This window comes from Rhipicephalus microplus, chromosome X (assembly GCF_043290135.1).
Source record: "Rhipicephalus microplus isolate Deutch F79 chromosome X, USDA_Rmic, whole genome shotgun sequence".
Taxonomy (NCBI): Eukaryota; Metazoa; Arthropoda; class Arachnida; order Ixodida; family Ixodidae; genus Rhipicephalus; species Rhipicephalus microplus.
Window position 1 is genome coordinate 56,398,210 of NC_134710.1, and position 15,908 is coordinate 56,414,117.

Sequence of the window (15,908 nt, forward strand, 5' to 3'; positions counted from 1 at the left end):
GCAGCGAGCGTTGCAACCTGTTGGTGTCGGTCACGCGGTGGGACCCCTTTGGGACTGTGGCTCACGGGCGCTGCGGCATGCGACAAGCGATTCGCCCATCCGAGCGCCCATCGTGCTGAAAAGCGAGGCTTCTGACTTCTGGCTATGTCGCTCAACAAGGATCCGCGTCATTTCAAGAAGTGTAAGAGCGCCACTTTTCGAGTCGACGGGCTGTCCTACACCATAGGTGAGCGCAAACCTCTTCCCACGGTGCATGCCTTGGCGCGCCTAGTCGTTGACAGCTGTAGTCGGCTGATGGATTGCGCGAGGAAAGGATGATGGCGTTCTCGAGGCCACAAGCCTGTGTTGACTGCTCAGCGCAATCCCCGACAAACTTCCGTCATAGTTTCAAAGGGGCTTCAACGCGCCAAACTCGAGAATGAAGTCTAGTTTAAAACACATTTCGTTCGCATCCCATCCGCTCATGGACTGTGGATGCTCTGGTAATCTATCCGCTTACTGTGTTGTTGATTTGTCGTATGGTTTTTTTTTCTGTGCAGTAAAATCTGTGTAAATTAGTTCCAAAAAGAGCTCACAACTTCTTTTGTCGGAGCAAAAACAGTGCGTTTAAGCTGGATACGTGCTTAATCCTGCATATGGTGAATTGAATGTGCGTACGGTGAAGCTGTACATCAGCTATAGGATGCCGCAGGAACGTAGAATGTTCTCGCCACAGTATTTGTCGCCAATTCTTTGGAATAAAATCGCTTAACATCGCTTGTATGTAGACCCGAGATGGTGAGATTCGTCAACCCGAAGCTGTCCGCATCTAATTATCATTATGTTGCTTTGCCACATCCAAACAGAATACTATCCAACAGAGCGAGACTGAACGTTTTTGACGTGTGATGACAGGAACGACAAAAATGTTCAAGATGGCTCCGCAAATTACAGTCTGCTAGCAGCAAATCCATCACTGTCGATCTCGGAGGGCTTGAATATTTCGAAACCAAAGCAAAAGAGGTTTTTCATCACGAGCACCATTTTTTGTGGTTTGAAGGCTAGGCTAGACAGTTTAATTGAGCTCTGAATGGACACAGAAACGCGCACCATTTCCGACTGTGGTGCATCCAAGCCAAAAAGTCACAGAAAGACATATTGTTTCTCTGCCGGGTGGGCTTCTTCAGCTAAAGTTCGAAAAGGACGTAGCGTGGAGCGTTGTTAAACTCAGCCGCATTATTTGAAGTGCACTGCTGTCATTTTGTAAATCACAGAGACTGCGACTGCGCGTATCTGTTATGAAAGCGTGTAATGATAACGAAAATACTCATAACTATACGTAGTTTATAATGACACATGCAGCTATGCGTCGTTTACAATGACACATTTTACAGTTACACATGCAGCTTTCGGCGCGGCACATACCTAGGTCGCATGAAGTAGAATGTAACTAACTTTCGCGCGCACCCACAAGGTCAAGTGCGATAGTAATAGCAGGATTAGTGTACCTGAGTCGAGAAAATCTGTTCTGAAAAATTTTGCAATTTTCAGATATGCTGTGCTTGAACATTATGATGGCTTGAGGGAAGATTTCATTGTTTTACAGTTTTTCACTTCCGTCAAGCCGCGTAGAAGTGAAGTTTAGTTTATTAACTAGTTTTCATTGTTTTTCTAGCAAAGTTAAAAAAGTGTCTACAGAATAAACAAGGCTACAGAATAAGCTTTAAAATAATTTCTATAAATAATTCACTGGTTATTATCAATTCATTGGTTTATTAACGTTTGAACTAATTTTAAAGATATGTTATGCATTTTATTTATTAAGGCCAATGAATTCTATTGGATGGCACTCTTTTTGAAACGTTTGGTAACGGTGACATCACCTTTGTGAGGATCGTTCCAAAAATGTGAAAGAAATTGCAATGGCGTTCAAAATATTTGCGTACTTCAGTTTGAAGGGAGGTTTTACTCAAAAAGAAGTGACTTGAACGTTTTTGCTACATTTTGACCATGCTTACATGGAAAACTTGCGCTATTTTCAAGATTACTTTCTCCTGAATGCGCCTTGAAAACTCACCGATTTTAATCTTTACATTGATTTGTCCACCCTTAAATTTTCAATTGAAACGTAATTGGGTGAAATATTGTTACACTCTTATTTTTTATGTAAGAGATGCCCACATTTTCCAGCAGTCTAACTGAACGGTTTGTACAGTACTTTGTGCTAAATGTCACAAGAAGCGTTAAAGGATTCTGTTAACTCAGTCATTTATGTACCATGTATGAGAAAAAGGAAAGCATAAAGGAAAGAGGGTACAGGAGCTGTGTAACACCTCTTTCAGAGTGCTGCCGTTATTTCGTAGTTCAGCAGCTGCTGCGGAGTTCTCAGCAGTGACTGTTTCGGAACCGCACAACATCTCTCGAACAAGTAGAGTTGCGAAAGAAGACTAACATCGTGTTTTCTGTTGACAAGCTTTACCACGATGCTCAGTTGCTGCGTCAGATAGCCTGCTTTGCGTGGCAGCCGTGAAGCTGCTGACATAGTTATGCAGCTCTTTCGGTGTCCTGTTCTCCGTCGGTGCATGCGTATATGTCTTTACTTTTGCTAGCTAATTAGTTATATTGAGCAATATGCATTATCACTCTGCTTTGTCGTATCACTAAATTAAATTGCCGGATAAAGAGTGACGCAAAACGGTGTCCTTGAAAAGAAACATTACTGATGACAGAACATGTCCACAAAAATAGCACAAATGAAGAAGCCTGGTCCGAAAACTTTAGGCAAGCTATCACTCTCGCAAGAATAAAAAGTAGTTGGAGAATCATACGCACTTGCGATGGTTCATGGCTTAATTGGGTAGAAACAACAGCGCAAAGGGACTGTATGTAGGATGTCCTGTCAATGTGGGCTGTTTCTGCCCAAGAAATACCCATTGCTGAAAATTTAAATAACAAGTTCAACAGCGTATTACCTTTGTTCTTTTGTATCATCTCTCTTTTGCCGAATAGGAAGCAAACAGATAAATTCCAATTTGCAGTATTTCCGTGTGCCTGACAAAACAAATAGCCTAAACACTAGAGATGCCAGTTCTTCACTTTCTGAAGAAGCGCTTAAATTTAAAGGAAGCAAAAAAAAAACAGTTTCATTTCTGTGTTATTATTCTTATTACGCTACGACTAAAAAGCGTGGCAGACTTCAGCCAGCACTCACCGTAATGTCCGATGACTCCACACTTTTGCTTCGGAAAATGCTAAAACAACACTTCGGAGCCATGATTAAGACGCCTGGTCTCTTTCCGTCTATATAACAGTTTACTAATGTTGCTACTGTCTTAGCTGTCCACCAGGGTGTAGCAGTGAGGCTCGGATTCCGACCCGAAAGTTGCGAGTTCTATCCAGGCTGCGGCACTCGCGTTCAGCTGAAGGCGAAATGGTCCGTGCAGTGTCAGTACGCGTTATAGAATACCAGAAGATGCAAGTTTACGATTGCATGGCGTCCCTCACGTAGTACTTTTGGGACGAATTAATTGCCATATTACTACCCCGCTTATTGATCAAAAATTGCAAACCACAAAGCGCATTACTTGTGTGAGAGAAAATAAATTTACCAGGTAGTTCGCTCGCAGATGTTTTGATCATCTCGTTCGCCCAGAGCATTCGCTAAGCACATTATCTAGATTGGGACTAACGGTAGTGTATTAGTACCAACACTGAAATATTATGTTACCTGTTTTTCTTATCGTAACGAAATGCTCATCGGACAAAGTGTCTAATTATGGAATTGTTATGCGCAAAATGCAGTTAAACATTCTCTTTTACAATTTGCGGTATAGGTGAAGTCATTTTACGATTTGTGGCATAGGTGAAGTCATATGAACAACACATGTGGAATACAGCGGTAGATAAGCGCGAAAGCGATTATACGCCCGCTAAGAAGCGAGGCTCTGGCTTTAAGAAAGTAATGTTGTCTCTATGAAGTCTGTGCTGCTGTGGGTTCATGTTCGTGCGCTGTCTTGCTCTTTACTCTCGCAAGCACCTTACAATCTTGAACAGCATGCGTGGACTTCACCACTCAGCACTGTACAAAGAAAAAGTCCAAGCATCACTCGGCCTTTCTATTGCGGTCTAGCGACTATAAACGGGTAATTTGGCCTCGCGTGACTCGCAACTTATCTATGTAATTTCACGCTTGTCGATACGCTATTCTCCAATGAAGATAAGTCGCTATCTTCCAGCGAAATGAGTGGGAAAACTAAATGAATGCAGTTCCCGTGCCAAGCTGATCGTGTGCACTCAACAACACGGCGTGCCCCAGCATTTAGTTCGCATTACCGGTACGGTACTTTTTCTGCGTAGGCGGCCTAGGCATTGCGTAAGTTCTTCGCAGTCTATACACATGACCGCCGGTCTCCGCAGGAGGCACGCAACGAGGCAGCAGTGAAGTGTATATGTATACGTACATGCTCAGTCTAGAGGGAGAGTGGTGCAGCGTCTGCAGGAGACGGAAAAATAAACCGCCTCCGGAATATACCTGAAGGTACCAAATGGCACGCTAAAGGATTTAGCACAGCGGCACGCTGCACTCGAAGCTATAGAGTAGAAATATTCCAACCAAACTTAATGGATGACAGTTGCTGCTCCGCTTCTTTCTTCCCCCCTTACTGCTGGTTGTGTTATATGCTGTGTCGGTCTGGTGGTCAGTTTCTTCAATTCATACGAATGAGCACTACACTGTCGGGTGCGCATGAATCTCGCACAATCTTTCAAATCGGCGTACAAAAAAGATAGGTGAAACGGCAGCAGATTTCACACTTTGTGGCTCACCCAAAAACATAGGCGCTTGCGCATCATACGTGAGGATGGAGATGATTCCCAGAAGCATGGCATAACCAACCACGGGGGATCGCTTAGTGGGGAACACTTGGAAGCAATTCGTTAAGCGATTCTTTCTCCTCATCGAAGCATCGGTCTGAGGATCCAGATATAGTACATTCTCTGCCTCGAACCGTGTGGTCCCATACCATTTGCGAATGGGGGATAACCTTATTGTGTGTTCATTCCTTTTAAAATGTGCAGTAGGCGCGACCTGGAGAAAGCACTCCAATTACACACTTCCGATGCTTGCGACCACTGGATTCTGGAGACGAAAGTATGGTGTCAGCGCTGTAATTTCGTACCCGGAGCCTTTTTTTTTTCTTTTTTAGGCATTGTGTCGTGTTTCTTTTTCGTCAAAGACAAAAAATCATGGCTGTGTTTTTTTTTTCACGTAATGACCTCGGTTCCTTCCCATTTCTAAGTAGGTGCCAAAAAATTAGGGACCCTAAAGCTACGTGTTTAGGAGTTGAACGCGATAGCGATCTTCTATTTCTAGTGCGTACTTCAAACACTTAGTGCATGAAACCTTTTCGAACTTGCTATGCGTCCATTATATAAGTGGCCTTAAGCAAACAGGTGCCGTGGCCTGTGTGACTTTTGTAGTGGGTTACCGGCTTTTAACCACGGAGCCATTCTGTTACATGTTCTGACGCCCCTTTGCAACGGGCGCTTATAGCACGCATTATAACTGCGATAGCTAGTTCGTGCTGTATTGGGAGGCATGTATGAAGGACGCGGGTTTTTGTGAAACTTGAGTTGCTTTCACTGCGTTTCCGAGCAGAGAAAATTATTTTGCTGTATTCACAAGCAGACGCGTGACCATGAGGTAGAACATCTGCTTGTCATGCAAAGAACCCGGGTCCGTTCCCCACCCGGACCCAGGATTGGTTTTTTGTTGTTTTTTTTTCTTTGCATCGTTATTGATCTGTCGGCCACGCATCCGATGAGGATTTTCCATTCATAGCCAACAAAAGCGACGCAGACGCTGGAATTTCTGTGAAACGAGCTCTTTAATACTGTCGCGTTAATAAAGTTTATCACTGCAGATCATCTGCAACTTCTGAGACGTAACTTCTTTGAAATACACACTGTCATAAGGCAATCATTTCTCTTTGCCTTTACGTATACACACTCATATCAAGAAGATGCATTAGTTGACCATTCGACCGATGAGAATTCGCCTTATTGTCAAACAATATATTTTGTGAAGTAAATCAGCACGAAAGATGGAGTGGAAGACATAGTACAACATGACCAGTGCTGAAATACCAACTGAGCTTTATTTAAAGAAAGTGCCTTTTTATAGTGTCGCATGTCACTTCCGTCCAGAGGCCACACGCACAAAAACGAGTAATAACAAAAACCATGAACGCTGTCTAATAACAAAATCAGAACTGACGCGAAGGCCATGTCTGAGTAACCTCTAAGCTTTTGGTTTTGAGTAGACAGTGTTGGGTTTCGTTTGTTGATCATCTTCTAACAGAGCAGCCTCCTTCTTGTAGTACGTGGCTGTGGGTTCATTGTCTTTAACCAGGTGCCACATTGTATAGTCGCCTTGATATCGGGCTTTTTGTGCTGATTGAAAGGATCACACGCAAAGCCGTGTTTTAACGAAAGCTGGATGTGTGCACCCAACATGTTAAACCGTGAATGTGTCTCCGAACATGGTAGAGCCCTTGGCCCGGCTGTGGGCTTAGTTAGGATGACGATCGTGGTGGTCGTGTTTGTGCTGTTGCTGCTGCTGCTGCTGATGATCATGATGATGATTAATGTGTCTTATAAAGTGGTTCGACGATTGGCATGCGCGTCTGTACAATCAACTCTGCGTCTGTTCCGCTTTTGTGAAAAGAACATTCATGTTTGTTGTTTTCACTGGTTTTTGTGCGTGTGGCATCTTGACGGTGGGGGCATGCGACACTATTTCTTTAAGAAAGACACTTTCTTCAAATAAAGTTCGTTTGTTAGTTCAGCACTGGCCATGTTGTACTAGGTCTTTAGTCCAGTCTTTCACGCTAACTTATTTCGCAAATGTCGGATGAACTTGCCCAGACAAAAGCACTGCTAAGACGATGTCGTATTGCGTTACATGGGGCGAACAAAAGAACAGGACTATACAACGGTAATGCCACGCTGCTAAGCCTAACATTTGATTGTCAAGACTCCAACTTATTCAAGCACTTCACTCGTGGGCCTTCAACCGAAATGGACTCAGAGAGGGGCTGTCCTTCATAAGAAACTGCAAACGTTCATCTAGTGGGATACACATGCGCGCTCTCCGATCAAAATTATTTGTAAAATTTCATGCTATGCACAGCGCGAACCTACAAACACGCCCATAGACGCATAGACTCGTTAAACTTGCAGAAAGCCCGGAATGACTCGTCGCCTACACGAAGGCTCTATACATGTCTGGGTTGCATGTGATGTGCGGTCGGTCCACTACAAGGATGTGCAGCTTTAAGTACGAGTCGTGATGCGAATGCATAAGAGCGACCTTCAGAGACATGTTTGTACGCTAGCTGCGACTGCAGACACATGCACCAATGTTGCAAGCGCTGTAGTGAACGAGGCCAGGGCTGCAGCAAAACGTAGTATAGAGGCATATTTGAACGGAAAATGATGTTCGGCTTAATTCAGCAGCATACGTTTTTATAGAACCTGTTTCACCTCAGTCTCTTTATCTATAAAAATTGCAGCGGAAGTGAAAAAAGAAAGTTCCGAATTTCATCGCGTTCACTCAGTGCGATGCCTCTTTCGGAGAGTTGACTTTTGTACATGAATCTTCACTCTTTCTTTGCCCACATATAACTTGCCTTTTTGTATATTTTTATTTCTTTCTTAATTTACCTATCATAATCTGCCCACTATTCCCGTGTAAGGTATCTGATTAACCTCCCTGCCTTTCTCCTCCCTTCATATTTTGAATACTGGTCCACTGGCAGGCACCTGCATTCAGTACGGCGTTACACACTCTCAGAAAAGAAAAAAAAAGTTAATGGCTTCTTTCTTTTGTTATGTGAAATTAACAACTTAAATATTATGCTTCATTAACAACCTAATCGCGCACATGTGTGCTGACTGTATGCGCTATAGAATTATATAGCCCCATAACTTTATTCCTCATCCGAACGTATTCATACCTATCAATATATATATATATATATATATATATATATATATATATATATATATATATATATTAAAATCGCATTGTCTACACTATACGCACTTTGCAGGCAATTATAATGCACCCTTAGCAGTTGTTGACAGGTTTTGTAGGTTTTGACAGGTTTGAGCATTCGCATTGCTAACGATTGCGTTGATTCGAGTCTCACTAGTAACGATTACAGCTTACCTTAGTTGCTCAGTGACTACTTAATTTAGTTAGGACTGCCACTGCTGTTGCAACCGGCATTTACCACCTTTGTTTTATCAGCGTTGCGACATCATAAAATTGCTACCCTAAGGTCGCTAAAGAGAGTGGCATTTTTGTAATAGTGATTATTTAGTACTTGTAGAGCAGTGAGGTAAAAAAATCCGGCAGATCCCATGCATTATGGGAATCCATTTGATGCCAAACCTTCGTGCAATCGTAGCCTATACCGATTTGATTTGTGGGGTTTAACGTCCCAAAACCACGATATGATTATGAGAGACGCCGTAGTGGAGGGCTCCGGAAATTTGGACCACCTGTGGTTCTTTAACGTGCGCCCAAATCTGAGCACACGGGCCTACGACATTTCCCGTAGCCTATACCGAGATTTTCGCGCTTTGAACCTGTAGTATTGCCTCGTGATTCCACGTATTCGTGTAAATTGAGTACATACACCCATGTCGCGTGCCTGCACGCCGAGCGCACCGGCTTGTAAATAATTGTTCATGGAAGGACGCAACGTCGGCACTCGCGTCAGGGCGGAGACGCCACTCAATGGCCATGAAGTGTGCGTTCTACGGGGCGATGATGGTCTCGTCATACGTAGGGTTCGTAGGTGTATAATTAATAATAATAGTATCTCGGGTTTTACTTCTCAAAACCACAATATGATCATGAGAGATGTGGTTGCGGACGTGACCCCGGAAAGTTTGACCGTCTGCTGTTCTTTAACGTGCACTAGCTGACATCGCCCAGAACATAGGCCTCTATAGTAATTCGCCTCCATCGAAATGGGACCACCACGGCCGGAACCAAACCCATGGTCAACGAAGGTGCGTTCGCGCTACGGGTGACTACAGCTTGAAGAATCATAGATATGTAATGTTTGTTGCATTGATATAAAAGTGAATAGCCCTCCCTCCCAGCCCAATCGGCATTCTCCTTGCATGGCTCTTGTCTAGTATGACGATAGTTGTAGCGCGAGAACAAAACGACGACACATCGACAAGAAGGACATGAAGGACACGAGCGCTAGGTCCTTCGTGTCCTTATTGTCTCTTCGTCGTCGTTTTGTTCTCGCGCTATAACTATCGTCATGCCATACCAAGTAGCCCAAGCTGCCACACTTCTTGTGTAGCGTCTTCTTCTGAAGCAGTTTGATGCACTAGCTTGACATTGAAGTAGAATGCCTGCCTGTCATGCAGAAAACAGTGGCCCTCGACACTACATTTTCTGTGGCACATGCGCCTTCACACAGTCGGTTTAAATTGGGAAATTTTGATTTCATATAGACCGAGAATCATCTGTGATCATCTGTGGCGCATACCCGCACACCATGGGCCGCGGTATGCGGGTACGGGCCACACGTGGCCGGTAGAAATTATTTCACAACATGCGCGGCAGGCAAGTCTCGTTGTTCAAGTCATTGCGAATCGTGCTCGGGCTGCATTAATGTCCTATGCCAATTTTGGTGTGTGCCAAGCAAGGCGGGCGACCACGAGAGCACAAACATGTTTTCGGATAGATAGATAGATAGATAGATAGATAGATAGATAGATAGATAGATAGATAGATAGATAGATAGATAGATAGATAGATAGATAGATAGATAGATAGATAGATAGATAGATAGATAGATAGATAGATAGAAAATGACCAAAGTGCCCTTGGTTTGCTAGGAATTGATTTGCATTTAATTTGGTTCGCAATGGTTCGCAACATCAAGAGCATAATATTTTCCCCCTTGACAAGTGTTCACCTTGTTATAACTTATAATTGCCGCTACTACATTAAATGTTATGATTCAGTCTTCCTTTGATGTTTGACCGATTGAGATGACAAGCTTTGGATATATTATTCGCATTATTTTAGCGTGTTTTGTGAATTCGTCGTGGATTGTTATTTCTTCACTAAGAGCCTTCGAAAAACTGGCTTTACAAGAGCACATGCGTTGCCCTGAGGCAGGCGTTTCTTATTATATTTTTTTTGTCCTGTACTGCAGTTGGAAATTTTGAATTATCGAGACCTTCGTTTCTTTCTTTGAAAAACTGGCTTTGCAAGAGCACATGCATTGCCTTGAGGCAGGAGTTTCTATTTACACTCCTCTGTCCTGTAGTGCAGTTGGACATTTTGAATAATTGGGACCTACCTTTCTTTCTTTCTTTCTTTCTTTCTTTCTTTCTTTCTTTCTTTCTTTCTTTCTTTCTTTCTTTCTTTCTTTCTTTCTTTCTTTCTTTCTTTCTTTCTTTCTTTCTTTCTTTCTTTCTTTCTTTCTTTCTTTCTTCTTTCTTTCTTTCTTTCTTTCTTTCTTTCTTTTCTTTCTGTCTTTTTTATTCATTTCTTTGTTCTTTCAACGCGCTCTTTTCAAATCATACCATTAGATGAGCCAGGTTAAGCGTAAGCATTTTCTGTCACCAGCGAGTAAGTCAAGCGGCAAAACTGTCTTACTTGACTCAACAGCAAAAGCGGGCCACAGAAAGAAGCAACTCTGCTTCGAGACGGGCGGGAGCTGTCAGGTGGGAGCTGTCAGAATATACTGTTCGGCTGTTTCGTGGATCGGACTTTCAATTTCGTGGATGGACGAAAAGTGTTTTTTGGTCTCTCTGCGCTCCTTCGAGCTCAATGTCAAGCTCAGACAGGGCGCGCGTGTTGAAGCGTGCACGCTGGCATTTCACAGCTCGCACGGTAAATAGACGTCTTAACTGAAATATCTGATTTTCCGAAATACCGCCTCTTCTTCGTTGATTGTAATCTATGCTCAGTAAGGTTGCACAACGATGTAGCCTACTAGTTTACAATCTATTGTTTCCGGAGCATGACAGTACATATGAGGATTTTTTTTAATGAGCCAAATTACAAAACCAAAACTTGGCTAAATTTGGCTGCAACGAAAACTGTTTGCAAATGGTTGCATTCACGACACTGTTCAAAACAAAATGGACTTGATGTACACAAAAACAGGTACTCAAAGGAGCTACTGCGAATCAAAAATGAGCCAAATGCGAGGCATGTTTCTATCAAACTAGCCGAATCCACTCAACCAATGAGAGAACTTCCTGCGCACCCCGTGACCGAACAGCCAAAATGAGCGGCACTACTACGCTTCCCACCTGAACGTGTGGCTTTGTTTTGGTGTTTTTTATTCAAGTTTTCTCGTCTGAAATGGAAGAAGACGGTAACGAAGAGATTGGTTCCCAGACGAAGAAGTGGTCTTATACTACGTAATGTGCGCGGAGCGCGAAACGTACCACTGCCCAAGTGCGAGCACAAGAAAAAAAAAAGAACGTTGATGTGCTCTCTTGTTTGCACAACTTCCGCAAGAAGTTTCAAGGGCAAATTACTGGGACTTCCGAAACAACAGCGTGGTGCTTTTATTTTAATGTTTTGCTCCTCGGAGCCAATGAAGCGCCGGAGAACATCGGATACACGCTCCCCCCGTGGGCTCTCAGCGACATACAAGGAACGCCTCGACAGAGAAAAAGTGATTCCATTGTGTCGCGATATGTTTTGTGCTGTGCTAGGAGTCAGCCACAGTACTGTCACTATATTGCTGAAGCACAAGCATGAAAAAAGTCAAATGAAGTCTGAAAATCGAGGCGGCGACAACAAAGTAAGAAAGTATGGTCACAAGCGCGCCGCCGTAGTTTCATTTATAAAGCGTCTTCACGCTAGAGAGGCGCTTTAGTCTCTACAGAAGACGAAGGAGCTTTACCTGTCATCCGAGCTAGAATGCATTACTTGGGAAGTAAACACAGCGCAAAAATATAGACAAGGACAAAGAAAGAGACGACACCGCGCTGTACTCGCAACTAAACTTTATTGAAAGATACTTGCACATATATCAAGCATTTGACCCGGTCACGTGGTTGTTACACACGTGTTGCTTATCACTATGATTAGGCTTGTTTAATACCTTGTTTGCTTTGATGCGCAGACGCCTTTGGTTGTCCACGTGACCGGGTCAAATGCTTGATATATGTGCATGTATCTTTTAATAAAGTTAAGTCGTCTCTTTCTTTGTCCTTGTCTATATTTTTGCGCTGTGTTTACTTGCCAAGTATGAACCACCAACTAGCCCAACTTTCGCTATTATTAGAAAGCATTAGGAATGTTTGGCACATCTACAATGCTCAAGCTCCAAATAATGCGCTAGTGAAGTACGGCTTTTTTTCATGGTATTTTTTGGACAAAGTTCAACCTTTCTTTTGGAACGCCACGGACAGACGTGTGTTCAGTATGTCTGGGAAATGCACCCTACCTGCAAACGGTCTCCACCCCTGTACAGAAAAAAGACATCACGGAGCAACGTGTGCACAATTTTAAATACTAGGCTTTCTACGCTCTCTTGAGGGAAATACGAGCAAACCTGAAGACCATTTCCTTCGATTGTCAGCATAACCAAGCGATGCCTAACATTCCTGACCAGCAGGCACACTACAGCCGGCAACTTTACCAATACGACTTCTGCATAGCAAGAAATCAAGAAGATGGGTCAATGCCCAAACATGGTGTTCACTGTTATGCTTGAAGTGAGGACGAGAGTGCCAAAGGAAGCAATGAGGTGGCCAGCGCTCTGCACAGCACACTTCGAAGCCCCAGCTACGAGGGAGTCCAAGAAGTTCGTTTGGTATAGCCGACGGCTGTGCTGGCCAGAACGAAAACTCCACCATGTTAGGGATGCTTCTCTGGGGGCTCAAAAATGAAGCTCCTGCTCAGGCGTCGAAAATCAATGTAGTATTCCCTGTCACTGTTCACAGCTTCTTGCCGCCTGATCGAGTCTTCGGCAGTATTGAGAAACACACAAGGAAGCATGAAAAAAATACTCAGCACAAATGCCTACACATTTCTTTTTTTTTTTTTTTTGCGGAACATGGCACAGTCTTGAAGCTCGGAAAGCACTGAGATGTCTACGACTGAAGGCCTATGCAACGCAAATACTGAAGCCCACATCGAGCCTGTCCTTTAATATTAGCACGGTTAAAGTTTTTTTATATGCAGCTTAACGCCAACAGACGAAGCCCAGAAGTCCGAGCAAAGCCACATTATAGGTTCTCTGTGTCAAAGTTTGTTCGACTGCTGAAAAAAGAGAAGGATTTGTCAGGTGCCCAGATAGGTGTGGTTTGCACAAGGTTAACTTGAACACCCTCAAAGTGAAAGACATTATGGGTCTCCTCGTTAAACACTTCGAAGAGTCGTGGCAGCAGCATGAAGAGCTCAAGTATTCTTCTAATGTTTTCAGCAGATTCCACTGGGATCAAGAAAGTGGAGTCGACGAACAGGAAGAGTGCACGTGTTGCCAAGAAGACACTCGTTCTGTCCACATCTAGACCTGGTCTCGGCACCCTGGGCCCCTCTTCTAGTGCAACAAAGGATTGCAGCTATAAAGTGGCAATTGTGTCTTTTCTGTGTTGCAAGAGCTGCATCAATAAAAGTTTTTTTTTTTTCAAAATTGGCCAACTACTATGGGACGAATCTACTTGTGCCAGATCCAAACTTCAACGATTCATATCTGGTAAAATAATGACATTTTGTATCAGTGCTCCCATAATATTCTTTGGTGACATGCGTACCATGACAAAAAATTTATTCAACAGGTGCCACCGTTCTATCAATAGGAAAAACATCGTTTTTCTCAGTTTTACTTAAAGTGGATTCGGCTCTTTTAGAAAAAAATGGACTCCTCATATATATATATATATATATATATATATATATATATATATATATATATATATATATATATATATATATATATATCGTATATCTGCTGTTTGAATCATATATATATATGATTCAAACAAGAAATTTTGTGGGTCCGGTGCAAATATAATTAGGAATAAATGAGCACACTTACCAAAATTTGATAGTTGTTTACTCTACGTTTCGGTGTATATATATATATATATATGAAACTCGCACTCCTTGATGTTTTTTTTTTCAATCAGTCATGGCTTGACAAGTGAGTGGAGCAGCTGTTTTGACGCTAACTTGAACGCACAATACTAGGGCTTCAGGCCATTGCTTGAGCGGTCACCGGGATACCCGGCTAAAAGGTTGCAAGCTGCGCTTCCTCTTTGACGCCGCCCGCGAAACAGCAGATGTCAGGTTCAAATGTGCGCCGCTGCGCAGTTCGTGCGAGCGACCTGACTCGGAAGTTTCCTCCCTGGAGTTCCTGGCCAGCACGCCTGCGTAGTAAGTACGTGATTTCCGTGCCAAAACGTGCGCGACAAACTTTGGACGGGATTATAGGATCACAGCAGCGGCCGCACGGGGCCAAGAACGTCACTAAGCGTTACCCGACGATTGGTTTCTAGAACTCTACATAAAGGCGTTTGTTCGAAGTGGTTTATGTCGCCTGTCGGGGCATCGTGGCAACGCGTCGCGTGACGCGTGTGCTAATGTTGCTGCTGATTTTACTTGTACAAGTAAAACTTGCCAACAACGCACCTCTAAAACTACGTTTCTTCGAGCTCTCGACGATGGTAAAACAAGATGCGACGTTATTTGCGGGTTAAACAGTAAGCGACTTCTGTATGTAAAGCAGGCATTTTTCCGCAATACGGTTACGGCGTTCCACAGCGTGCATCACAGAACCAGACGCGTCTGCAGGAGCACGCCGCGCATTCCCTCTCTCTCGCGCGCCTGAGCGTATGCGCGTACACGTACGTTTCGGGCCTGGCAACGATTACCGAGAATATTGTGCTTCTCGGCGTCGGGAACTCGTTATTTCTTTTGAGGCACAGACGTGCAGCGCATGCAACACAAGCTCGCGTGCCGGTGGCCGTCTGCCATCCCCGTCTCATCACTCGCCACGAGCAGACGATCTAGACGTCTCGCTCTCCGCGCAAGTATACGTCCCCGGAAGAAGAGGGGCACGCGCACCACACGTCGAAGTACATTTTGTTTTTCTTTTGCGCCGGTGATCAACGCCTCTCTTCTGGCGGAGTCGAGTACCACGCTGGGGGAGACGTTTTTTTTTTTTTGTTGTTGTTGTTGTTGCAAACAAGCAAACACATGCCCTCGCGTGCATGCACCTTTGTTTGCGCTTGACTCACGAGCGCTCGCTGTTCTTTCGCAAGGACCACCGTTACAGGAGATGCATGTCGGTCCTTGTTCACCCTTTGGATAATGTCGGTTCCGCGGAGTCGATCGCGTACTCAGAAGCGCGAGACACTTCAGGAGGTGCCGTGGCACTTTAGTATTCGCTGTCGGTGTTCACGTAACGCTCTTACGACTTGCATGTTGGTACTGTAGTTGTGTTTTGCCGCAGTGAGTGGGCACCCAGCGCCATTCAATTTGAAATGTGAGATCGAATTGATAAGCAAAACAAGAAAAAAAAAGAACGTCTTCCGGAAGAACTGAAACGGGTACCAGCCGCAGGCCAATCGTGATTTGCGACATTTCATCAGCAACGTCGGTTTACCGATGGCAGCGAAGACTAATTGGCGAAAACCTTAGTGCGCAATTCAGTTGTCTGTTGTTTTATGACACCCACTTTGCGCTGGATACCGCACTACACGCTAAAGGAGTGTGTAACCGAAAGTTCAGCTTTTAGTTTTCATGCTGTTTGTTTTTATTCTCATTAGACGCAAATTGAGCGGATATAATAGCCTGCTTTTGTATAGCTTGATTCCTAATTAAAAGGAAGTCATGATGTCAGTCATGAGGAATAGGCTGGCTT

At 43.8% G+C, this 15,908-nt stretch overlaps 1 protein-coding gene across 2 annotated transcripts in view; it reads left to right on the forward strand.

Moving 5' to 3' along the window:
- LOC119176070 (dual specificity calcium/calmodulin-dependent 3',5'-cyclic nucleotide phosphodiesterase 1A) overlaps window positions 1–15,908 on the forward strand; it is a 637,362-nt gene continuing 621,454 nt past the window's right edge. The window contains exon 1 of one of the 2 annotated variants that reach the window (XM_075876718.1): window positions 1–226. In XM_075876718.1, coding sequence (XP_075732833.1) covers window positions 145–226 — 82 coding nt within the window. In that variant the 5' untranslated portion in view covers window positions 1–144. The remainder of the gene's footprint in view (window positions 227–15,908) is intronic. The other variant, XM_075876721.1, reaches the window with a different exon arrangement.